Raw genomic sequence first — 27,131 nt, 5'->3', positions numbered from 1 at the left:
TGAGATTGCTCTTCACCACTTGCTAGATCGTCGAGCCTCCACTTCTGCTACAGGTGCACCCTCTTCTTCCTTTGCCAATTCAGGTAACTTGGCTTCCTTCCCATGCGCATTGCTGTCTCATACGACTATACCATGGATTATTGATTCTGGTGTTTCGGACCATATGTCTGGCTCTTCTAATTTATTTTCAGAGTTTAACGCCTCCTCAAGTTAGAAAAAAGTGCGTATTGCTGATGGTACCATTTTGTTTGTGTCAGGGAAAGGTTTAATTCATGCCACCTATTCCCTTCTTTTGTCTTCTGTCCTCCATGTTTCCAATTTCAATGTTAATCTTTTATCTTTGAGTCGTATTACTCGTGAATTAAATTGTAGCGTGACGTTTTTTTCCTAGTCATTGTCTTTTTCAGGACCTTATCACGAGGAAGAGGATTGGTAGTGTAGAGAGGAACATGAGCTCTACATTCTGGAATAGATAGACAAGTTGGCTCATTCATCTATTTGGTTACCATCCACCAAGGAAGACATTTGGCTGTGGCACTGTCGCTTAGGACATCCTTCTTTTTTATTACTTAAGCATTTCCTTTCCTCTGTTTTTGAGAAAAATAATGTGTCAGATTTTCAATGTGAGTCTTGTCAACTTGGAAAACAACATAGCCTCTTTTGCTCCTTCTATTAATAAAAGTTTAGTTCTCGTTTCTTTGATTCATTCTAATGTATGGGGTCCATTCCGTTTTGTGTCTTTAACCGGTTATATATGGTTTGTTACCTTCATAGATAGTTGTTCTGGGGCCACTTGGGTCTATTTGATGAAAGATAAAAGTGAGGTTTTTTCTGTGTTTCAAAACTTCCATAAAATGGTTTATACTTAGTTTGGGACAGTTGTCAAAATTCTACGTTCTGATAATGGGGGAGAATATATTGACTCTGGTCTTGCCACTTACTTCGTCACACATGGCATTATTCACCAGACTTCATGCACTAATACTCCTTAACAAAACAGTGTTGCAGAACGCAAAAATCGCCATCTTCTTGATGTCGCCCGTTGTTTATCTTTTGAGATGCAGGTTCCTCGATCCTATTGGGGGGAGGCGGTTCTCATTGCCACTTATTTGATTAACCGTCTTCCTACCCAAGTCCTTAAAAAACAAACACCTCTTCAAGTTTTGTTCAGGTCTACCTCTTTGGGGTTTTCCATTTCTCTTAAGAGCTTTGGCTGTGTTTGCTTTGTCCATAATCATTCTCCCACTCATGGTAAATTGGATCCTAGGTCCCTTAAAGTGTGTTTTTTTGGATTATTTTGCCACCCAAAAGGGTTACAAGTGTTATCACCTTCTCACTCGCAAATGGTTTGTCTCCATGGATGTCACATTTTTTGAGTTTCAGCCTTGCTTTCCGTTTTTCCCGGCCCAGTCATCTCTTCAGGGGGAGCCTTGGTGTGAAGAGATTCCTGTTACGCCTATTTCTCTTCCTCCAGTGGTTGAACAGATAAAGGATGATGAGCCAGCAGTTGTTGAGGACAAGGAAGCAGGCAAAGTTCATATCAGGGACAAGGACAGACAAGAAGTCACTTGGATGCAAGAGCCTACTCTCCATCCACTACTGCCAACTTCTTCTACGGATGAGTGTCCAGAGTCAACCTCATCTTTTAAGAGTCCAGGTAATTCTAATTCTGGTACTCCTATTCTTGATGTTTCAGATTTTGATGTTCCCATTGCTAATAAGAAGGGAGTTAGGCCATATACTCAGCATCCTATTACTAATCACGTCTCTTATTCTAATTTGTCTTCCTCATATAAAGCCTTTCTATTTAAAGTGTTTTCTGTGAGTCTATCTACCACTTTTCAAGATGCTCTCTATTCCTGAATGGAAACATGCCATGATGGAAGAGATGAGAGCTCTCAGCAAGAATGGCACTTGGGAGTTAGTGAAGTTACTTAGAGGAAAAAATCCAGTTGGGTGTAAGTGGGTGTACAAGGTAAAACACAAAGTAGATTGTTCCATAGAATGGTACAAAGCAAGATTGGTTGCTAAGGACTTCACTCAGACTTATGGGGTAGATTACCAGGAGACATTTGCACTGGTTGCTAAGATGAACTCTGTGAGAATCTTACTTTCTCTTGTTGCAAGTTTGGATTGGCCATTTCATCAGTTTGATGTGAAGAATGCCTTCTTTCATGGAGATCTAGTAGAAGATGTTTATATGGATATTCCTCCAAAGTTTTAAAAATCGGACCGGACCGGCCGGTTCGACTGGTTGAACCGTCGACCGGTCGGGGTTTTGGTCCGGATACACCCACTGAACCATTCAAAGTGAAAAATCGGCTTATTTGAGTGAATCGCGAAAACCGGCGGTTGAACCACCGAACTGGTTGACCCGGTGACGATTCATCGGTCAATACAACCAATTTTTTGTTTTTTTTTTCTCCCTTTCTTTTTTTTAATTCTTTCTTTCTTTTCTTTCTTATTTTATATAATATATATATATATATATATAAGAAAATTTTAATTGGAAACTCTTTTTCAAGGGTCTCCTCTTATGAGGAATCCCGTTGAGAGCTTGAAATTATTGTGAAAGCCTCTACCTATTTATAAGAAAAAAATTATTCCAAAAAAAAACTCAAGAAATCTATGTGAGATTCAATCAAATCTATTGGAGGGAAACTTAAAATTTTGATATCCCTCCAAAATTTTTGCTCTTCTTTCAATCAAATTATTTGAATTAAAATCATATGGAGGGAAATATTAAATATTTGATTTCTTCTTCCAAAATTAAAATTAATAATATTTTAAAATATATTTTTATATTTTTTAGTAAAAAAAAGTATTAAGAGAAATATTTAAGATTATTTAATTATTTAATTTATAATTTTGTTACTTATATTTTTATTTAAATATAATTTTAATATATTTATGACGTCACGGTTCGATTCCGGTTCAACCGTACCCGTTCACTTGATCCTTTTTCCGGTTCACTCACCGGTCTGGTTTTTAAAAACATTGATTCCTCCTGGTTTTACGGATGTTAGGTTCAAAGGTAAAGTATGCAGGTTTCGAAAGTTGCTTTACGGACTAAAGCAGTCTCCTAGGGCTTGGTTTGACAGGTTTGTTCAAGCTATGCTGAAATATGGATTCAAGCAGAGTCAAGCTGATCAGACCTTGTTTGTAAAACATTCCTCACATGAAAAGACTACAGCTTTCATTGTTTATGTTGATGATATTGTTCTGACATGGGATGACATTGAGGAGATCCCTCAGTTGAAGGAATACTTAGTCAAGGAGTTTGAAATCAAACACTTGGGTCGTTTGAAGTATTTCTTGGGTATTGAAGTAGCTAGGAGCAAGGATGGCATCTTTATATGTCAGAGAAAGTATGTTCTCGACTTGCTAAAGGAAATTGGACAGCTTGGAGGTAGACTATGTGATACACCTCTAAAACTAGGCCAGAAACTTAGTGAGGATCAAGAGAGAGAGCCAGTGGACAAGGGGTGATATCAGAGACTAGTGGGCAAGCTCATATACTTATCCCAGTCATGTCCATACATTGCCATTGCCGTGAGTATGGTGAGCCAATTTATGCATGCTCCTAGAACTTCCCACTTAGAGGTAGTTATGAAAATCCTGAGATACTTGAAGTCTTCTCCTGGAAAGGGTCTTTACTTCTCAAAACATGGCCATCTCAGTGTGGAAGCATTTACTGATGTAGATTGGGCAGGATAAGTTACTGATAGACAATCAACTTCTGGATACTGCACATTTGTTGGTGGCAACCTAGTCATATGGCAAAGTAAGAAACAAAATGTGGTTGCTCGATCTAGTGCTGATGCAGAATTCAGGGTTATGGCTCAGGGGGTATGTGAGTTACTATAGATTAAACTATTGTTGGGAGACTTGGGAATTAATCAAACTGACTCCATGCAACTATACTGTGACGACAAGGCCACAATCAACATACCTCATAATCCAATTCAGCATAATAGAACTAAGCGTGTGGAGATTGATATGCACTTCATCAAGGAAAAACTCAGTAGTGGCACCATATGTATTTCATTTGTGAAGACTGGAGACCAACTAGCTGATGTTCTCACCAAGGGACTAGGGAGCAAATCCTTTCATGGCATTCTCAACAAGCTGGGCATGACAGATATCTTCGCACCAGCTTGAGGGGGAGTGTTAGAATAGGAAATTGTTAGATTGTTAGAATAGGAAATATTAGAATGGGAAATGATTGATTGTATGCGTATTTATTCCTTTTTGGTTGCTCAGAATTATGCCGGTAATTGCTCAATTATCCATATAAAAGGGAATGAAGTCTAACTCATTCCCTAACTCTTTCTCCTCTCTAAAACTACATAACGGCCGTAGTAGTACCGTAACGGTTCGTTAAACACCGTTACACCCTTGTACAATATTCTAAATAGCTTCTTCCCCCCCCTCCCCTAACCCCCAAAAAAAAGCTTACAAAAAAATAACAAATACTTAAGTGATCCAAGTCCGAAAAAATAATCTTATATGAATTTTTTTTCTTTATGATTTTTTTTTTTAAATTTATGGCACAATTTTTATTTTATAATCCTTTCATTTAATAGTTGTTAATAATTTTTATTCAGATAGTTTAGGTATTGGTAAAAAATAATTTGTCAACATTTAAAATCAATTATTCTTAAAATCATTAACTATTTAAATAAAATGTAAAAATCTCATTTTATAGTGATTTGAAATTATGAAATATATTGAATTATACTAAAAAATGGGGAATTGACCAGTAAATCCCGTTTTGTAGACTTGCATAGTTGTCAAATCAGGATTCGTATCGTGAATCGAAATGATCTCGTACCGAATCGCGAATCGAATTGAATCGCAAATCGTAAAGATTCGATCGCTTTTTCTAAATCACTTAAAAACATATATCTACACATTTAGATGTTAAATGTATCTTATGAATATAAAATATTTAGACTTAAATCAACAAAAAATTTATTTTGAATGATACTCACGTAATTTAATAGGTAAGAAGTTAACAAAAGTTCCTATGTAAAATCACCATTTTACCTTTTTTTTTTTTTTAGATTTTTTTATCAACCATTCTTAATAAAGGTAATAACCAAATAGAAACTATTAATTTCTAAAGTAACAATAGTTAACAACGATATTGATATTTGGACAATAAGCATATATACTTTTCTAAGTAAGAGTGAGCAAATAATAAGAAAAAATTATTTAGGATATTTTATTTTAAAGCCTAAAACATTTTAACAGGTATAACTGACCTCACACATGTAGTATTCAATTTAATAAAATAGTAATAGATAATTCATAGTGCAACTCTAATTTTAAACATCTTTAGAAGATATATTACAATTTTTTGAAGGGGACAAAAATGAGAAGAAATGTTAAAAATATGTTAGGTCAGACTGAATCTGATTGGATCCTATAAAAAACTCCATGATCACTAAAATAATAACAAATCATATATATATGTTGGTTATTTTGGTATTAAATACTATTAGAAGTTGTATTATGTCATTTTCACTAAAAAGATAGAAAAAACGAGTCGAAAATATGTCGAACACAATAATTTCAAAAATTGCATATATCGTAAAAACCGAATCGAATCGTGAATCATGCGATTCACTAGAAATTCACTTCCGATATAGATTCACTTATAGATTCGTATCGATTTTACAAAAATTACGTATCGAATCGCGAATCTTAAGATTCTGATAACGGAGTAGACTTGTAATCCATAAGGTCCTAAATGTTTTTTTGGTGACTAAGTGGTCTTTTAAATTATTTGTTGACTGTTTTGCCATTGTTAATACAGTTGGGGGGACAGGTGGCGTGGTTATGTATGGGGAAGGTGGTGGGGTGTTTGTGTGTCACGTTGTTCGAAAAGTGCAATAGTAGCTTTTTAAAGTTTGATTGTTTTTAACACACGCAATGTGGGACATGAATTCCTTATTAATTGTTTTTTGGCATGTGACGTAAAGACACACAGTAATTCAATCAAATTGGTTCCGTCACATTGGAGTGTCACATGTCACGTTTAGAAAAAGTACACTAAGGAGTTTTTAATTTTTTTAGAGTGTCACAACATACTGCCACGTTGTCACATTTGAAAAAAAGTATATTAAGGAGTTTTTATTTTTTTTGGAGTGTCACATCATACCTACCACGTCGTTACATTTGGAAAAAGTATACTAAGGATGAGTAAAAATTTTGGAGTATCACATCATATCTGCCACGTTGTCACATTTGGGAAAAGTACACTAAGGAGTTTTTAATTTTTTTAGAGTGACCCATCGTTGGAGTGCCACATTAATATCTGTCACATTGGAGTATCACACCATACCTGTCGCACATTCCAAAAAAAAAAAAAATTTCTCCCATTAACTATCAGGGAATATATGTCTAACCAATATCCATCCACGTTTGAAAAAGAACTTACTGGTCACACACTATACCTAATAAGGACCTCTCAATCAACCATTTAAAACGTGGGACCAAATGGTACAGAAGTTCCCAAAATAGAATTTTCCAATAAATTTCTCCTTAAAAATTAACAAAAATTGATCAAAATTTATTTTAAATCCCAATAAATGTGATTCTGGAAAAAAATAAATATGCATATCGGTACGTTTTCTTCAAATTGTGCGAAAAATAAAAAAAATCACGCTTCTGATTACTGCAACTGTTATGCTACGGTTTTTACACCCTGCAACCGCTATTGTGTCACCGCAACCGTTACAGCGACAACAAGCACTTTTCAAAACCTTGCTCATAAGAAACCCTATATGGTTTAGAAGTGCAGCCTTCATTGTCATTTACATACGTAGTGACGTATTATGTGTAGGAGAGAGGAGGAGAACATAAATAATTTGTTTTTGCTTTGTCTTGAGTTTGGCTCTATGTCATAAACTATTTTGGCTGGTGGAAATTGATTGGGTGGCATCAGCTACTTGTGTTCAAATAATTTTGATTGATTATAAAGGCTTTGGTTTATGAAGAAAGCCCAAGTGCTTTGAGATTGTGTTATTTGTGTGGTTCTTTCAGTGATTTGGTTGGAGAGAAATGTTAGGATTTTTTTAGGTTAAATCTGAAGAATTAGAAGAATTATAGAATAAAATTGATCATTTCTCTTCCTTTTGACATTCTGTATCATCTCCTTTTAAGGGATCTCTTTGTTTTTAATTTCTAGGGATTGCTGAGTTGTGTAATATATTTTGATTTCTTTCCTTCTTTCTTTTTTTGGTGGATTTCTTTTTCTCCATTTTATTGGGGAAGGAAAGCTTGGCACCCAAGAGGAGCTCCTTCTGGAAGGTGGGGAAACAAAGGGAATGGCTTCAAAGTATTCCAATGTTGGATGTTGTGGAGGCAGCATTGAGTGGCAGTCTGCGAGAAAGGGATTTACGTCAATTTGACGTTTCATCGAAATTGATTTCAAAGTTATTTAATTCTTAAGAAGTAGGTAAGCATAGTGTTAAATTAGAAAAGTTTACCTTCTATAATGACAAGGGTGGTGTGGTGGCCTAAACAGATAAGCATAGTGTTAAATTAGAAAAGTTTGCTTTCTCCAATGGTAAGGGTTGTAGCCTAGACCACGAACAAGTGGTTAGGAAGGTGGAAGAATTGGCTGATGGAGAAAAAAAGGTTAAGGGAAGTGTGACGGTTGTACCAGCCTTCTGAAAATTGAACCAGAGAAATTCAAAAATCTTGTGAGGAGGGAGATTTGAGAGTTTCGAAAGGTTAGGGGAAGGTGAAAATCATCATCTGGGAAGGGTAGGGAACTTAAAAAGCTTCATTGCACAGTTAATTATGATGTACAGGAGGGGAGTGAGCCTTTACGGGGGGAATGACGATGAGGAGGATATGGTTGAGTGTTTGTTTTGATGATAGTAAAATTCCTAAGAAGCCGAGCCGGACATCAAATTTGTTGTTGCTATTGGTAAAGCTGGCAGAAACAATGGGAAATCAATGTCAGAAGAGGAAAAAGCACCTTTTGTGATGTGAAGTATTTCAGTAGTTGGGAGTGGATTTTTTTGTTTTTTTTAAAAATAGTTTTATAAGGGGTGTTGGCTCATCTTTTGTATTTGTAAGGGTTGTGCCTAATCAGCACATTCTCTAATACAATTTTCTTTGTTGCTAAAAAAAAAAAGTTGTCTAAATGAAGCGTCTTTTTTTTATCAGAATTTTGTAGTAGTGTTTTCATTGTTTAATTTATTTTTCAACAAATGTTTCGATCACAATGTGTTTTTGCTGCATCCATGTTTTGACCTCTATGTTGCTCATGATTAATTCAGGTGTTTCCAGTCAGGTGGATTGTGCAATAAAAATTCGTAACCTTGAAACTAAACTAGATTCTGTAGTTTGTACAATAAAAGATCGTAAGGAGCTGGAGAAGCATGTACCAATGCCCTCAGAAATTGTGGTGGAGTATGACAAAGCGGCTAGCTTATGGTCCCTACATGAACAAATAAAACAAATAGAGTTGGCAGTTGAAGAAGCTGCTCAATCAAGTTCTAGGAGAAGTAAATGGCAATTTATGGGAGCAAGGGATGCTGGAGCCAAGGAAGAGCTTCGGCAAGTTTATGGGGTCTCTGAAAGGACAGAAAGTGATGGTGCTGCTAATCTAATTCAAAAGTTGAGGGCTATTAACTATGCACTTGGTGAACTAGGACAATGGTGTGCTTACAAGGTGCCTCGTAGTTTTACATATCTTGATCAACTAGACAATTGTTTGTGGATTGATTTGCTGAGCTTCATTCCTTTTGCAGGTTGCTCAATCTTTTTTGACAGCTTTACAAAATGATGAGAGGGCAAACTACCAGCTTGATGTCAAGTTTCAAGAATCATACTTAAGTGAAGTTGTCACTCTCTTGCAATGCCAATTGTCAGAAGGAGCCGTTTCAGAGAACAACTCAAAAAATGCTACTGCAGATAATGATGCTACTCAAGGTGCGAGTGACCTTGACGAAATAGAAGAGGGGGAGCTTCCTGGCAGTCATGGTATATCCTGCTTAATCAAATAGAGAAATGATTTGATTATATTCCTGTTTTGATTATATAACTTATCTTTATTGTTATTGTTTATGTATTGCTATAAGTGTGATTATAAAAGCATTTTTAATTGGTATATAAGTTAATTAACATGTAACAGGTTATGCACTTCATACATGTATGATGTATGTAGGACATTTTGACAAACAAGGTATGCTGCAATAGCCAATATCCTGCAAATATCCTCTCTGAAGGATCAGATATTTGTACTCAATGCATAACTCCAGGATAGGCCTTTGCTTTACTTTTTTATTTATTTCATTTCTAGAAGATTCCATTTTTGCTTTGCTTTGCTTTAGGGATACACATTTTCTCTGTGCAACTGCTCAATTGTGTATTAGAGTAGCAATCTACCAACTTCATTGAAATATGTAGCAGTTGGCAATGCTGCACTTTAAGGTCTTTAACCTTTCTTGCTTGGAGTAGTTTGGATATTGTATTGTGTCTGTGGATTTCTCAAATATGAGACTGGGGCTACTTCAACATTTAGGAATGGTGGCTCATCTTCAAAGGAAGTTTTCCTTGTAATTCATGACTGTAGGGCAGCCACAGTTACCAAGTACTCTGTTGCTATATATGGACTTCTGGTATGTTGGAAGCTGAATATGAGATGTATAGTTATGAACTTTCTGGTGCAGGCTGATTTTTGTGAGATTTTATGAGTACGAGTTTAGGGTTTTGATGATTACAGTAGAAGGAACAGTTTAGGGGGTTATACTATATTCTATGGAAATAAAAATCATAGATGTCCTTGGAGAATTAGGGCATATGTAGTTGAAAGTATCTTTAAAGATAAATAGTAGGTAAGGCTTACTCGTTAAGGTGCTTAACTAGATTGTAAAGCTATGATATAATATTAGTCCATTGAAAGATGTTACTAAAATTAATTTTGTTCTTTACATTTGCCAAAACAGTTCATTCTATTGTTATAAAGAACTTTATTTTATGTCATAAATTCAGCAGGCGATCCTTTCATGACCATAACTGCTGGACCAATAGCCTTGTTGCACTTGCATCTGATTTGTTTTTGGTATGGAGTGCACTAGAAGGGAGTTCAGCCCTTTTTTCCCCTTAACTTCTTCTTCCCGTGAGCTTGAAATATATTCAAGCAACATTGGTTGTTTGGGTGACTCTCCAAGGCACCAATACCATCATTGAAAGCTTGCCCATGCATGAAACATTCACTATCTTTATTTCTCTGTTTCTTAAGTGTTTTAGTAGTTTATGAGCTAATGATGGACTACTCTCTGACATACCTTTTATGCTGGTATAGTTGTCTCTGGTGGAGAGCATGTGGATGTAATTATAGGAGCTGCTGTAGCTGATGGAAAAGTTACGCCAAAGGTGCAGTCCTTGATTAAAATACTTCTTAAATATCAGCATACAGAGGATTTCCGTGCAATCATCTTTGTTGAGCGAGTTGTGGCTGCCTTAGTTCTTCCAAAGGTTGATAACGTTAATGCATATCATTCTCTATGGGGCATTATTTGTTCTTGTGAGTTAGTCATTTATTTTGCCAAATGTGCAGGTTTTTGCCGAGCTTCCATCCTTGAGTTTTGTGAAGTCTGCAAGTTTGATTGGACACAACAATAGTCAAGAAATGCGGACAAGCCAAATGCAAGACACAATTGGCAAATTCCGAGATGGTCGTGTATGTCTAAACACCATTCTTTCTAACTCAATTCTGTGAAAAGTTAATTTTTATTGAAAATTGCATCTGGATTGTAGGTGACTTTGCTGGTAGCAACTAGTGTTGCTGAGGAAGGTCTTGATATACGACAATGTAATGTTGTTATCCGCTTTGACCTTGCAAAAACTGTTCTAGCATACATTCAATCTAGGGGTAGAGCTAGAAAGCCTGGGTCAGATTACATTTTGATGGTTGAGAGGTACTTGTGTTCATTTGGTTCCATGTCAGCATTAAATTTGACTTTGGTGGTCTAAGTATGATATGTATACTAATTTTGGATCTAAATGATTAAATTTCTTTGTTCCCTTTTAAATGCTTTCTGTAGGGGAAATTTGTCACATGAAGCATTTTTGAGGAATGCTAGAAATAGTGAAGAGACTTTGCGGAAGGAAGCAGTAGAAAGAACTGACCTCAGCCATCTGAAGGGTACCTCAAGGTTAATTTCAGTGGATACAACACCGGGTACAGTGTACCAGGTGGAGTCAACTGGTGCTGTTGTGAGCTTAAATTCTGCTGTGGGACTCATCCATTTCTATTGCTCTCAGCTACCCAGTGACAGGTGCAGTTTCTAATCTTTATGGCCATTATCTTTCTTCAGTCATTTACTCGTACCTTTGGTCATTTTTGGACACAGTTTATAGTTAAATTGTTTTGCATTGATTTTCAGATATTCAATTCTTCGTCCTGAGTTTATCATGGAGCGCCATGAGATGCCAGGAGGCTCCATTGAATATTCATGCAGACTTCAGCTCCCCTGTAATGCACCCTTCGAAAAACTCGAGGGTCCTGTTTGCAGTTCAATGCGCCTTGCACAACAGGCATGCTGGCATCATGTTATCAATGCATGTAAGCTTCATCTAACACTCATTCCAGATAAATAGGTCACTAATTTTGTTAATGTGCAGGCTGTTTGTTTGGCTGCTTGCCAGAAGCTTCATGAGATGGGGGCATTTACTGACATGCTCTTGCCAGACAAGGGAAGTGGGGAAGAAGGAGAAAAAGTTGACCAAAATGATGAAGGAGATCCACTCCCTGGGACTGCTAGGCACAGGGAGTTCTATCCTGAAGGTGTAGCTAATATTCTCCAGGTTAGTTCCTCCTGCATGTCATATGTTTAAGGTTATCTGCCTGAAGTATTTGAAAATATGATAAACCGGCAAGACTGAATATCATCAATATGTTTCCTTTGGTTATTAATCTTTTCTAAAGCTTCAATATAAATTCCAGTGCTATCTTTTATTGGGTCAACATGAATATAATGCAAAAATTTATTAAAAAAGGAAACAAGGCAATATCAGTTACATAGAAGACATATAATGTAGCCATAAAGAAAATTTGAAATATGAAAGACCAATTAATGGCCATTTGGAGAAGTACCCTACATATGTATCTGAATATCAACTTCCCGGACTTGGAATTCAAAAACTACTCATCATAGCTGATGTGTTTTGTTGTGTTTCTAACAAATGTGCACAAAAATGCTGTTGATGGTGGACTGTTTGATTAGATGCAACTAGATCATTCCCTGATGAATGCATTATGTGCAAGATGGGCCTGGATCAATTGATATCATTTGCTTTTTGCCTCCCAAATTCTAGAGATTTGGATGACTTTCTTTCAACAACTTGAACCCTAAGCAGTCCAATGCTATGAAGCACGGACATGGGGCACGGCGATTTCAAAAAAAAAAAATGGGGACACAGACATTGCAGGGGACACTGCTTATTTTTTTATTTATAAATATATATGTATTTACAATGTAAATTAATATTATGTTACCAAACAATCAAAATTAATAAAACTAACATTAATTCAATGTATATATAAAAGCCACTACATTTAAATAAATAAATAGAAAAAGAAAAAAAAATTGTTTAAAGAGAAATATATAATATATTTATTATAAATAGTATATAATAGTATTTCCCATATTTATTATAGACAAATAGATGATAGTGAAACGAGATAGAGAGATGACAAGAGAGAGAGAGAGAGAGAGTGAGAGAGGAGAGAGAAGAGAGACTTACCAGACTGGAGATGGAGCTTGATGGAGAGAACGATCAAATGCCTTCCTCGAACAGGTTCTTTGTTTCTCTTCTCTCTTTTTTTGTTTTGACTTAGGATTTAAGTCTTCTGATTTAGAATTTGTTTGAGTTAGGGATTTCTAATTTTTTTTTACTTTATTAAATTTACACTTTGACCCAAAAGATATACAAAAATTAAAAAATTGGCTCCGCTGTGTCCCCTTGCCATGTCCCCACCGTGTCCCATACCAAAAAAACATAAAAAATTAAATGGCGTGTCCTCGTACGTGTCCCTGTGTCTGACACTGCTATGGCACCTATTTTGAAGTGTTCATGCTTCATATTAGGGCCTATTTTCTGAAAATTAAGCCAGAAATTTGAAATGCTTTAGGATTAGCAAAGCTCTTGTAGTTTGTTTGACAAGTTTCTTGGGAATTAGAATTCCTGCAGATGTTGGAACTCCCTTAAAATGCATTAGTTTTAGCTTATAGACTGTAACAGGTTGTAATTGCTATTTATTGCTCGTCTAGTTTTATGTTAACCTACTATAATTTTTTAAAGATGGCTTTTGCACATATTATATATATATATGTGTGTGTGTGTGTGTGTATATATTAGCTTGGGATCTACGTTACATGGATTCAGGTATGAGTGTCGGGTGCAGGTATGTATATAGAGGTCAGACTCGACAAACCTCTAAATGAGAGATACACAGGTTCGTCTAATAAGTACACAAAAATTAGACATGGGTACGTGGATACGGCTAAATATGGATGTGTAAAAAAAAAATGATATTTTTTAGGCATCACACTAAAATATAAAATATAATAAATTGTATATGATTTTATTTTATATATTTTTTTGAAAATAGATGATTTATTTTATATATCTAATAAATAAAATAATAATTTATGTATATAATAATTTTATAATATAAATAATTTATATTATATATGATTTATTTTATGTTATATATGATTTTTTTGTTATCGGTTGAAGAGAGAGAGAGAGAGAGAAGATAGATTGATGAGGGAAATCGAGAGAGGAGACAGAGGGAGATCGAGAGACAAGAGAGAAGACGATCTAGATCGAGATCGAGAGGAGCATCGAGCGAAGAAGATGAGATCAAAGTCGAGTGAAGAAGATAAGATCGAAGTCGACACGGGTACCTCCAAAATTCCAAAAGTTCGTGTAACGTAGCTTGGGACCACAAATGTTTAGTCAAATTCAATGGTATTTTGTTGATTTTTGAAAATTAAATTTGTTAACAAAGTATTACTCCCTTCATCCCAATTTCCAACTCTTGCTTTCATTTTTTTGGAAGTCCCATTTTATGGGTGCCTCTATTTACACACCACATTTAGTCTCAAGGCACATCATTAATTGGTTATTTTTTATTACAATAATGACCTTACATAAAATGACAAAAATGACCATAAAAGAACATCAATACACCCCCTACACACCACCACTCTACGCTGTCTGATTCTACCTCCGGCCACCGTCACCGAAACCCAGCTACCATCGCAACCCCCACAACCTCCCTACCTCGCCGGCGACCCCTTTCCCCTATGCAAACCCTTCTCCCTGTTGATTGAAATTCGACTTTCCAAATTCAAGATCGACTCTCCTTGATCCTATGTGTTGTCAAGAACAGAGCCTTTGATCTCGCAACTTGATTTCCTTACTTTGCGACTTGATGCCTTTGGATTTTGCGACTTGATTTCTCTACTATTTTGAAGTTTCTAGTTCGTAAACTCTCAAGAACCGTAGTCGGCAGTTCGCGATTTGGTCCACTCTGGTGCTGCATCCTTGGGAAACTGGTGTTCGAGTATGGACCTTTTTCGCGACTGGCTTCAGATCCTCTCTGCTCCTTTTTGGGTTCACAACTACTGGGTTTTGTATCGAAACCCTAGATCGAGCACATCGTGAACTAAATAAGTATCACAAGTCACAATTTCGGAATTGTTATTACATCGCGACTTGTGAATCAAAGAGGCACCTGGAATTAGAGTTCGGAGTTATTGGTCACAGTGCGATTACTGAAACTTTTCTGGATTCGTTGTGGGCTTGAGTCTGGCTTCCGACTTGTTCTTGTATTCTGGGTTGACTGAGGCAACATTTGGGGGTGGAATAGGGTTTGGGAGTGTTGTTGGAAGTGGTAAGGATGGATGGAGGAGTAAGGAAGAGATTTGCCGGAGAAGGAGGGAGAGGCGACGGCCTGTGGCGAGTGGCGGCAGCGGCTAGGGTTAGGGTTAGGGTTAGGGTTGGGGTTGGTGGGGTGGTTGAAGAAGATTGGGATATTTTAGGTATATATAAAAATGGATGGTGTGCATTGAGCAAAAATAATAAAGTTAAAATTGTGTTTGGTGTGCATTAAGTAAGTGATGTGCTTGAGACCAAATGTGGTGTGTAAATAGAGGCACCCCCATTTTATGTGTACAAGGCTTAAGTTTAATCACTACTTCCTGTATTATCCTTCTTTGAATTTATGTTTAAACACTATCCCAATTCCAAAAAAATTATTCAAACAAGGCGAAAGGCATGGTCAATAGCTACATAAAATGCGACGGAGGAGTAACATTTTGACTTGTACATTTACTCACTATAAATTATTTGACATAATGATGTTTTTTATACTAAAATAGACTGTCGAAATAATTGTTAATTTTGAATCTCAAGTGCCTCATTGTAACAATTTTGGTTCTTGAGAATACTTTTCTCAAGAAGAGTTTGAACTCTCTAGGATTTCCAACTCTCAAGAATTAAATTCCTAGCAAGTGAACAGACCATTAATATCAACCTATGAAGCACAGACACGGACACTGACACGGGACACGACAATTTCCAAAAAATGGAGACACGGACATGGCGGGGGACACGACAAATAATTTTTTTAAAAATATATTTTTATGTGTTATTTAGACTCATAATACATTCATCCTAAATCAAAATTAACAAACACTAACACAGTAACATTAATTCAATAAATATTAATCACTACATTTAAACAAATCAATAGATCATTCATTCACAAAAAAGTCATAATAAACGATAATAAGAACTAAGACGAGAAGGGGAAAATATTCAACATCCAACAATATTCTTCACAAAAGCACTAAATAAGAGGCAAAAGGAGAAAAAAAAGAAAAGAAAAAAAAAGAGTGAGCTCTGTCGTGTCCCATGCCGTTATAGACACGTGTGTCCCTTACAAAAAAAATCATTAAATTAAAGGGACACGCCAGATGGCGTGTCCTGTATGTGTCCCTGGCGTGTTCGCGTGTCAGACACCGCCACGACACCGATTTTGGAGTGTCCATGCTTCATAGATATCAACTACTGCAGCTTCTAAATTGTTGCATTGGCAGGAAAGAAATCCTCCTGCATTTGTGGAAAGCATAGTTGTCAAGTCGAGAATCGTATTATGAATCGAAATCCTAATTTTGCGAATCGTGAATCAATTTGAATTGAGAATCGTTAAGATTTAGTAGACTTTAAAAAATGATGTTAAACAATTGTATATATAAATGAAATAAATTGATTTTGATATTTGTTATAAAATCGTTCTAATATAAAGGCATGATTACATTACATTTTCTAATTCGGAAAGCATTGCATTGAACAAGAGATAAGGGTCCAAATCCCACTAAATTATAAAATTATTCAAAAACCATAATATAATGTTTCTTGACATTCAAAAAATGAACCTAGGAATCTTATATGTATAATAAGAATAAAGAATTAAGTGGAACCATTGGATTTGATTGACTTGACTCATGTAATAATGGACAATATTTATTTTACTAAAAATATGAATATATAATTCACGGGAGCAAGTTATTTTAACTTTAAACATCTTTCGAAGATTTATTATGACATTTTTTTAAAATTCAGTGGTACTTTGAAAAAATAATTACTGATTCATGAAAAAGTTTAAGATTTTAATTATTAATATTTATAAAGTTTACTACTGATTTGTAATTTTGTTTTAAAAATATCACTGATTTGATTTTTTGTCCTTTTCTAAACTAAAAAAAAAATGAGAAAAAAATTGATTAAGAAAATGTTGAGTCTGACTTGATTTAATTGGGTCCTATAAAAAACCCTTTGATTACCAAAATAACAAAAAATTATGCATAGATATGGCTTATTTTCGTATTGGACACTCTTACAAGTTGTATTATGGCATTTCACAACAAAAGAAAAAAAAGCAAGATAAAAATAGGTTGGAATTTGTCGGACATCATAGTTTCAAAAATTGCATGAATTGTAAAAAGTGAATTGAATAAAAAATCGATTGCGAATTTTGTGATTCACCATAGATTCGATCCAAAATAGATTTATCCATAGATTCTTATCTATCTATGCATGAATCGCGTATTGAAAATTGTAAGATTTGGATAATGGAGGTGGAAAGTCAGTCTTCTCTTCTAGAACTTTGATTCGTGGTTGGTTGTAAATTTGACCATTGATTGATTATATCCTGGATGTTAAAACCCACCTACTCTCCACCTACTTCACCCACTTAAACCTACTCCACTAAACCTAACCCACTACACCACTACCACCTCACCTACTCCACTAAACCTTCACCCACTTAAACCTACTCCACTAAACCTAACCCACTACACCACTACCACCTCACCTACTCCACTAAACCTAACCCACTACACCACTACCACCTCCACTTCACCTACTCCTCACCTACTACACACTCACCCTCTCCTATATATAGGAATCATTGTAACCATAACATAAATAATCAATCAATAATACAATTCTCTATTTCTCTTTATACATTAAATTTTCTACATGGTATCAGAGCAAGGTTAAGCACTTAGTATTTTTCGCTTCACCGGCGGGCGGCAACCTCGCCTTGGCCGCCCGCCGGACCTCAACCTAATCTGCTAAAATTTTCTACACATACCTTGAAATTTCTTCGAGTCCACCACCACTGCCTCTCCTCTCACTGTTGTCCTCCCATACACCACCGTCTCGATCGTCTTCATCTACAATGTTGCAGTGAAGGATCTCAAACGTGGTTTTGTTGCATCCAACTCAAAGGATGATCCAGCCAAGGAAGCTGCAAATTTCACCTCCCAGGTTATTATTATGAATCACCCGGGTCAGATTGGTAATGGGTATGCTCCAGTTCTTGACTGCCACACCACCTCACCTACTTCACCACTCCTAAGTACTCAAAAGCAAGGTATGATGAAATTGTGCAGGAAGTCTCTTCCTATCTGAAGAAGGTTGGTTACAACCCTGACAAAATTCCTTTTGTCCCCATCTCTGGTTTTAAGGGTGACAACATGATTGAGAGGTCCACGAACCTCGATATGATTACACAGCCCAAGAGGCCATCAGACAAGCCTCCTCTTCTCCACATTCTTGATAACACCAACAGCAACAGTTTGACGCATTTATTAGAGAAAAGGTCCAAAGGCAGCTCCTGTCAAAGCTGATGCTCAGCAGGCTGTACCACCTATTGAAGTGCCAGCACTATCCTTGCACATGGGGGGCACCCACTCATTTCTTTATTGTTTTCTTTTACTCACCCATGTGACCCACGATACAACCTATACTTTTTCTTTTCTTTACACTCTTGTTCCCCACTTTCTTTATTATATATATATATATATATATCTCTTTTTATTATATTATATTAAAAAAAAAAAAAAATCTTCATCTCTCCTCCGTTTGATTTCCAACTCCATTATTTTTATTTTTATTTATTTTCTCCAAACCACTTTCCTTATTTCCTCCATCTTTCATTTTTTGATTTCAAATATATTTTTATTATTTTTTCTTTATTTTTCTTTCACATTCTTTTTAATCTTTTTCCAATTCCCTTCATACCATATAGCTTTGCACACCAAATCATATTTTATTCATCTCAGGGATCAACCCCGATCACAATTTTACACACACAAAAAAAAAAAAAAAAAAAAAAAAAACCAACAAACAAACAAACAAACAAACCACCACAACACACCCGCACCCACAGTGGGATTTTTCTTCTCTACTCTGCTGCAGGTCTCTTCTTCTTGCTTTTCTCTTGGGTGTCCCTTACCGGCGCTGCCTCCATACTACCCACTCCACCGAGCACGTTCACTCCACCCTGCTCCTCCACTACAGCATATGGTGGACCTCCAAATCGGAACATCAAGGTAGCCTTCCGCTTCAGCTCCTTGTTTTCCGCCTTCAGCACACTTATCTCTGCTCGCGCATCCTTATACATGCGCTGGAGCAGAGCCAATTGGCCGTTTAAATGCTGCACCTCATTTGTCCTACTCTGCAGCCGGTGCGACAAGTTTGTGACTGCCGTCATCGTCTCCACACAGGACTTCAAAGTATACTGATTGGCTTCAATGTCAGTTTGCACTGCCATTTTTTGCTCCACAGACCGCATAGGAAAGTTCAACGGAGCAAACCCTGGGGCGCTTGGTTGAGGTTCACTGGCCCCCGCACCAGTTATCTCTCTTGTTGACTCGTTAAGGTCTGGAAAGAGAGTGAGCAGACCACGGGAAGACGAAGCCATTTTCTGGAAAACAGAGTGTTACAGAGTATCTCTCTCAGAAATCTCTCTCAGACAACAGAGTGTTACAGAGTATCTCTCTCAGAAATCTCTCTCAGAAAACAGAGTGTTACAGAGTATCTCTCTCAGAAATCTCTCTCAGAAAACGAAGAGTTTTTCAGAGTTTTTCTAACAGGTTTTTGTCTCTGCTTCCAAGCCTCAGCCTCCGCTTCGGTTTATAAAGACCATGACAAAGAGGCCGACACGCGTTCTGTCGATCACGTGCATCGCCGCGTGTCTGGCGCACCTTTTGATGGCACGCCTTTTTATGGATTGGGCACGCCTTTTGAAAACATGGGCACGCCTTTTGATGGCATGCCTTTTTATGGATTGGGCACGCCTTTTGATGGCACGCCTTTTGAAAGATTGGGCACACCTTTTGAGGGTGCGACTTTTTTAGGGGTCCGACAAGACTCTGTAAACTGTCCCGACATTGATTCCGGTTAGTTTCTACAAGGGTCCAGCAAGACTCCGTAAACTGTCACAACAACTGTCACAAGAGTGTCTGCTACAACGGTCCGACATGACCCCATAAACTGTCTTCTACATCGGTCTGACACCGCCATCCAGTGTCCTCTACACCGTTATGACACCACCATCCAGTATCCTCTACATGGTTATGACACCTCCATACAGTGTCCTCTACAACGTTATGACACCACCATCCAGTGTCTTCACCAATGGTCTGACACGACCATACAGTGTCTCTTATCCTCTTTTCTTTTTATGTATTTTCTTGTTTTGTTACTCTCTCCAAACTCAAGTTGGTTAGTTCCTATCCCCCTTGAGTTTGCGGGGGGCTGTTAAAACCCACCTACTCTCCACCTACTTCACCCACTTAAACCTACTCCACTAAACCTAACCCACTACACCACTACCACCTCACCTACTCCACTAAACCTTCACCCACTTAAACCTACTCCACTAAACCTAACCCACTACACCACTACCACCTCACCTACTCCACTAAACCTAACCCACTACACCACTACCACCTCCACTTCACCTACTCCTCACCTACTACACACTCACCCTCTCCTATATATAGGAATCATTGTAACCATAACATAAATAATCAATCAATAATACAATTCTCTATTTCTCTTTATACATTAAATTTTCTACACTGGATGTTCATTTAGGTTCTAACTAGACATTAAAAAGAAATGAACGCTTGGAATGCCTATTGCGGTTGAGGTGGCTATTTTTATATGTAAAGATTTCTCTTTTTGGCCATATATCAGTGGTACTTCAATGGTGCATTATGTACTTAATGCACCTAATATTATCTAAAATTTGTGGTTTTGTTGTCCTAAAGCTTGCATACAAGTCTTTTCATCTTCTTTGTCTACTGTTCATTCATTATTGTTTCTTCTGGAGCTTTAGTTGCATATTCTGTAAGGATGAGGTTATACAATTACTGAGATAGGGAGGTGAGGTGAGGATTGAGCTTAAGGTGTTTATTCTTCAAGTTGATTTATGAATCAAGAGGGGAGCTTATAAGGATCACTGAGAGGTTTCACAGTTATTCATAGACTGTTTATTTGGGTGGTGTCTATTGGGTTATTCAGTCTCTATGTGAAGCTGTAAGTTTTTGTTGGCAAGGCGATTTCTTTAGGAACTGATTAGGAACTGATTCGGAAGTTGATTTTTGAACAAAACTATTTGGTTTGAAAATCAACTTCCAAACCAAAGGTATAGTCGAACCATATAGTTTTGTTCAGAAGTTGATTTCCCAACTAAATAGTTTTATTCAGAAGTTAATTTCCAAACCAAATAGATGTGTGCACTAGGAGGAAATCATGTGTGGAAATAGAAGCTCTTGTACATGAACCATCTAATGAGCTCCCAAATGCATCCACCTTTCAATGCATGTAGCCAAATGGGATTTGAACCAATTCCCAACAGTGTGTTGCAGCCTTTCCCTATATTGAATATATAGGTATATAAATGTGTGACGCACCACCTTTTTTTCAACAACAAAATAAATTAACGATAAAAAAGGTACATTGAAAGTGCATGTGAGGACAAGAAGTCTTCCAAGAGGGAAGAAAAGAAAACATCGCAAATCACCTCTCTCCGTTAACTATTGATCAAATACAAATGAATACCCTTAAAAAAGGGTGAAGCCGAAGCTCAAAAGGATGACATATAACAAACTTGGTCCCAAATCCCTTGAAAATCCTCAAATATGTCTTCAAACACCCTTGCATTTCTTCCTAACGACACCATCTACAACATTGCACAAGCTACACCTTCCCAAAGAACTCATGCCTTCTTGCTTGAGACAAAACCCCTAAAATGAACTTGAAGCATTTGGGTACATGAGAAGAGGGAACCACCCAATCCTCTTGCACCACATGGAATAACCTCCACCATAATGCCCAAGTAACACAACAATATAGAAATACATGATCGCTGTCATCCTCATCCTCAATGCACATATCACACTACTATGGAAATAATAAACAATTAGGTATACTTTTTTGAATCGTGTTATTGGTATTGATCCTCTTATGAGTCAAAGACCAAACAAAAACTTTGACTTCAAGAGGCAATATGCATCCCAAAGCATATTATGAGGCTAGAGTGATACATTTGGATTATCATTAGTTTTGTCAAAAGAATATCTACAAGAAAAAAAACCCCTATATTCTCTTACCAACACAATCAGGCCTCATTGAAACACCATCAAGAATAGATGACAAAGAAGTCAACTCATCAACCTCATGATCATTGGGATTTTTAAATAAATTGAATTTCCAAGAGATTGGAACCAAAAAGGAAGAGACTACAAATGCAATGGAAACATTATGAGACCAAGATAGATGATATAATCAAGGGAACAAATGATCAAATGAACTATTTTTATAAATGATCAAATTTGAGTGTTCTTAGGATCTTTATTTATAAGACTAATTACATTTTTTATTAGTAAACCTTCCACAATTGTACTTTTTATGATGTGACATTTGGAAGATACTCAGTGTTAGTGGGATCCAAAATACACTAGGCCTTGACTCCTTTTGGCTATGCAGGGAGAATGGATTTTATCTGGGAGGGATGCTTGCTACAATTCCAAGTTGTTTCATCTTTACATGTATGATATTGAATGTGTAGATATTGGCTCCTCAAAAGATCCATTCTTAACTCAAGTTTTAGAGTTCGCTGTAGTCTTTGGCAATGAGCTGGATGCAGAGGTATCTCGTCATTAATTTTTATTGGACTGGTACAACATGCATAATGTTTATCTCTAACTACATGTTTTGTTGATAGGTGTTATCGATGTCGATGGATCTCTTTATCGCTCGAACCATGATAACAAAGGCATCTCTTGTCTTCCGGGGGTCAATAGATATTACTGAAAGTCAGGTTGGGATTGATCATTGACTTTTCTCAAGTGGTAGTCAAATTATAAAATGTTATTATTGTTTACATTTCTAGCTATGTTTGCTTGGATAAACCCTGTTCTCTGCTTTTATGCAGTTGGCATCCCTTAAGAGCTTTCATGTAAGACTAATGAGTATTGTACTGGACGTGGATGTTGAACCATCCACTACTCCTTGGGATCCTTCAAAAGCATATTTGTTTGTCCCTGTGGTTGGCGATAATTCTGTAGATCCTCTAAAAGAAATTGACTGGGATCTGGTTGAAAAAATAAGTAAGACAGATGCGTGGAACAATCCCCTTCAGAGAGCTCGGCCCGATGTTTACCTTGGCACCAATGAGCGAACACTAGGTGGAGACCGAAGGGAGTATGGATTTGGAAAATTGCGTCATGGCATGGCTTTTGGGCAGAAATCTCATCCTACCTATGGCATTAGAGGAGCTGTAGCACAATTTGACATTGTGAAAGCATCTGGATTGGTTCCCAATCGGAATGCTATTGAAATTGGAAATCATTTGGATTTGACTAAAGGCAAACTGATGATGGCAGATTCTTTTATAGGCGTGGAAGATCTGGTGGGGAGAATTGTAACCGCTGCTCACTCTGGAAAGAGGTTTTATGTGGACTCTGTACGCTATGATATGACTGCAGAGAACTCATTCCCGAGGAAAGAGGGCTACCTTGGTCCATTGGAGTACAGCTCTTATGCTGATTACTACAGGCAAAAGTATGTGTTTTATTTTTTATTTTTTGATCCTCTTGATTTATGCTAGCTTTCCCATTATTTTCAAATTAAAACGGAAAAGGTCTTTTTTTTTTTCAAAAAAAATTTGTTCCAGCTGCTAACAGTGGTTGGTTTGTTGCAAGGACCGGATAGCACTAATGCGCCTCTGTTATTGTGCCTGAAGGAGAGAGAGGTTGATCTCAGTCTGAGAAGGGAGCATTTAACTACTTTCAGGTGTGAAATAAGTTGCCTCCATTGAGCAGTTCTGTAAGTGTCCCACTGTCTGTAGTTTATGAATCCTTCTGGACTGGATGTTTCTAGCTCTTCATGCACAACAGAGGTGCATTTGGCTAGGCGGTCTAATATTATAACAGGTATGGAGTCGAGTTGATCTATAAGCAACAGCCTCTTATAAGAGGGCGTGGTGTTTCATATTGCAAGAATCTCCTTTCTCCTCGATTTGAACATTCAGAAGGTATCCTTTCATCTTTTTTACATTTATTTACCTTTTTTTTTGCCTCCTGTGTTGAATCTTCCTGTTCATTTTGCTTTTCATCATTTTGGCTTCTGGAGTTAACTTGGGGAATTTTTCTTATTTAGCTAATGAAGGTGAATCTGAAGAGGCACTTGATAAAACATATTATGTTTTCCTTCCTCCTGAGCTGTGTTTTGTACATCCACTCCCGGGATCACTTGTTCGAGGTGCCCAGAGATTGCCCTCAATAATGAGGAGGGTTGAAAGCATGCTTCTTGCCATTCAGCTTAAGGATATAATTAATTATCCTGTCCCTGCTTCAAAGGTATTACAATTTCCCGGATGATTGATTTTTTAATAAATTGTTATTTTATCAATTAACGTGTGTTTTTGCTGGAAATTGTGTTCATGCATATAATATGATAGTGGTGTTGGTGGTAGATAGTGGCATGTATAGAATATGATAGTGGTGTTGGTGGTAGATAGTGGTATGTATAGAATATGATAGTGGTGTTGGTTGTAGATAGTGGCATATATAGAATATGATAGTGGTGTTGGTGGTAGATAGTGGCATGTATATAATATGATAGTGGTAGATAGTGGTAATATATAATATGTAAGTGGCATATAATGGGTTATGATGATGTTTGTAATATCTCCTATATAAGGAGTGTCATTTGGTCTTGTAAGATAAGAAGTTTTGAATATAACAGAAATATATACCTTCTTCCTCATATTTTCGGAGTTCTTCTTCTTCATATTTTCTAAGTTGGTATCAGAGCAACAAAAAACACAGCAGCCCTAAAACCGTCATAGCCATGTCGGAAGTCACGTCCGGAACCACTTCAACCCCTGCCGCTGCCATTCCGGTGAAAACGTCCAACTCTCACTCTGTCCAAATCACCACCATCCGCCTAAATGGTGATAATTTTCTCCGCTGGTCACAATCTGTCCGGATGTATATCCGTGGGCAAGGAAAGATCGGTTACATCACTGGTGACAAGAAGGCTCCTGCTGTTAATGATCCGCTGTTCGACAATTGGGACGCTGAAAACTCCATGGTTATGACATGGTTGGTCAATTCCATGGAGGAGGATATAAGCTCTAATTACATGTGCTATACTACTGCACAAGAATTGTGGGATAATGTTAGTCAGATGTATTCTGACCTAGGAAATCAATCTCAAGTTTTCGAATTAACTTTGAAGTTGGGAGAGATTCGTCAAGGAGATGATTCCGTCACCAAATATTTCAATTCGTTGAAAAGGTTGTGGCAGGATCTTGACATCTTCAACACATACGAATGGAAATCGGTTGACGACTGCAACCACCACAAGAAAACTGTGGAAGACAGCCGTATTTACAAGTTTCTTGCCGGCCTCAACATTGAGTTCGATGAAGTGCGAGGAAGAATTATTGGCAGACCTCCTCTCCCATCCATTGGCGAAGTATTTGCCGAAGTCAGAAGGGAAGAGAGCCGAAGGAGCGTCATGCTTAAGAAAAAAGGTAATGGTGAATCAATTGAAATTTCTGCTTTAATTAGCGATGCTGCGGCCAACAAGGCTGCAAATTACCAGCGCAGGTTTGATGATAAGCCACGGGTCTGGTGTGATTTTTGCAACAAGCCTCGCCATACACGCAAAACGTGTTGGAAAATTCATGGCAAACCTGTCAACTGGAAAAGCAGCAAACAAGGAGAGAAGAATCGTGGCTTTCCTACCGCTAATGAAGCCGATTCAGGTCCCTTCAACAAAGAGCAGATTGATCAACTCTTAAAGCTGATAAAATCCAACTCCTCAACCGGTACTCCTAGTGTTTTGTTGGCACAAACAGGTAGAAATCCTAAAGCCTTCTCTTGCCTAAACTTCTCTCCGTGGATCATAGATTCCGGTGCCTCCGATCACATGACTAGTTTTTCCCATTTATTTAGTACCTATTTCCCTTGTTCTGGTCATGACAAAATCAGAATAGCCGATGGTAGTTTTTCACCTATTGCAGGAAAAGGATTTATTAAACTAACTGAGAAAATTAATCTCAATGCTGTTCTTCACGTCCCCAACTTAGCCTGTAACCTTTTGTCTGTCAGTAAACTATCTAAGGATTCTAATTGTCGTGTTACATTTTTTGAATCCCATTGTGAATTTCAGGACTAGAACTCGGGGATGATGATTGGGCGTGCTAGGATGCTTGAAGGTCTTTACTACTTTGATGAAGTACCTGTTAGTAATAAAAAAGCTCAGAGTTTTAATAGTACCAGTTCAATCTCTGTTCGAGAAAAAATAATGCTATGGCACTATAGGCTAGGACATCCTAGTTTTCTTTATCTGAAACATTTATTTCCAGAATTATTTAAAGGGATTGATTGTTCTTCTTTTCATTGTGAAAGTTGCATTTTTGCAAAATTTCATCGCTCTACTTATTTGCCAAAACCTTACCAGGCTTCAAAACCTTTTTATTTGATTCATAGTGATGTTTGGGGGCCTTCTAAAATCACTACTCTTTCTGGTAAAAGATGGTTTGTTACATTTATTGATGACCATACCCGCTTATGTTGGATTTATTTGATGAATAAAAAATCTGACGTGAAAAATTTATTCACAAATTTTTACAATATGATTGAAAACCAATTTCAAACCAAAATTGGTATTTTACATTCTGATAATGGAACAGAATATTTCAATGAGCAGTTGGGTGAGTTTTTGGAAAAAAAGGGGATTTTTCATCAATCTACATGTCGGGATACCCCTCAACAAAATGGCATTGCAGAACGAAAAAATAAACATCTACTTGAAGTAGCACGTGCTATAATGTTTTACATGCATGTTCCTAAATATTTATGGGGTGAAGCAATTTTAACAGCCTCTTATTTGATAAACAGGATGCCTACAAAGGTGTTAACATACAAAATACCTTTTGATTGTCTCAAAACTTTTTTTCCTGACACGAGGTTGTTTTCTGATTTACCCGCCAAAGTTTTTGGATGTACTGCCTATGTTCATGTTCCCAGTCAATTTCGTTCAAAACTTGACCCCCGTGCTATAAAATGTGTTTTTTTGGGTTATTCCTCAAACAAAAAGGGGTATAAGTGCTTCGATCCTCAAAACAAGAAATTTCATGTGAGTATGGATGTGTCATTTGTGGAAACAAAATCCTATTTCCCCAACACTTCTCTTCAGGGGGAGACAAGTGGAGTAGAAGA

General features: G+C 37.1%; 1 protein-coding gene across 3 annotated transcripts in view; it reads left to right on the top strand.

The window, feature by feature from the left end:
- LOC114298074 (endoribonuclease Dicer homolog 1-like) overlaps nucleotides 1-27,131 on the top strand; it is a 47,924-nt gene that overhangs the window by 12,749 nt on the left and 8,044 nt on the right. The window contains exons 4-16 of one of the 3 annotated variants that reach the window (XM_082917303.1): nucleotides 8,298-8,692; nucleotides 8,772-9,003; nucleotides 10,328-10,500; nucleotides 10,583-10,705; nucleotides 10,783-10,943; nucleotides 11,070-11,303; nucleotides 11,412-11,562; nucleotides 11,650-11,832; nucleotides 22,384-22,545; nucleotides 22,622-22,717; nucleotides 22,832-23,460; nucleotides 23,832-23,932; nucleotides 24,058-24,257. In XM_082917303.1, the coding sequence (XP_082773429.1) occupies nucleotides 8,298-8,692; nucleotides 8,772-9,003; nucleotides 10,328-10,500; nucleotides 10,583-10,705; nucleotides 10,783-10,943; nucleotides 11,070-11,303; nucleotides 11,412-11,562; nucleotides 11,650-11,832; nucleotides 22,384-22,545; nucleotides 22,622-22,717; nucleotides 22,832-23,460; nucleotides 23,832-23,932; nucleotides 24,058-24,257 (2,840 nt within the window). The remainder of the gene's footprint in view (nucleotides 1-8,297; nucleotides 8,693-8,771; nucleotides 9,004-10,327; nucleotides 10,501-10,582; nucleotides 10,706-10,782; nucleotides 10,944-11,069; nucleotides 11,304-11,411; nucleotides 11,563-11,649; nucleotides 11,833-22,383; nucleotides 22,546-22,621; nucleotides 22,718-22,831; nucleotides 23,461-23,831; nucleotides 23,933-24,057; nucleotides 24,258-27,131) is intronic. The other 2 variants (XM_082917304.1, XM_082917305.1) reach the window with 2 other exon arrangements.

This window comes from Camellia sinensis, chromosome 2, assembly GCF_055761805.1.
Source record: "Camellia sinensis isolate YWXY chromosome 2, ASM5576180v1, whole genome shotgun sequence".
Lineage (NCBI taxonomy): Eukaryota > Viridiplantae > Streptophyta > Magnoliopsida > Ericales > Theaceae > Camellia > Camellia sinensis.
This window is presented reverse-complemented; position numbering and strand designations above follow the sequence as displayed.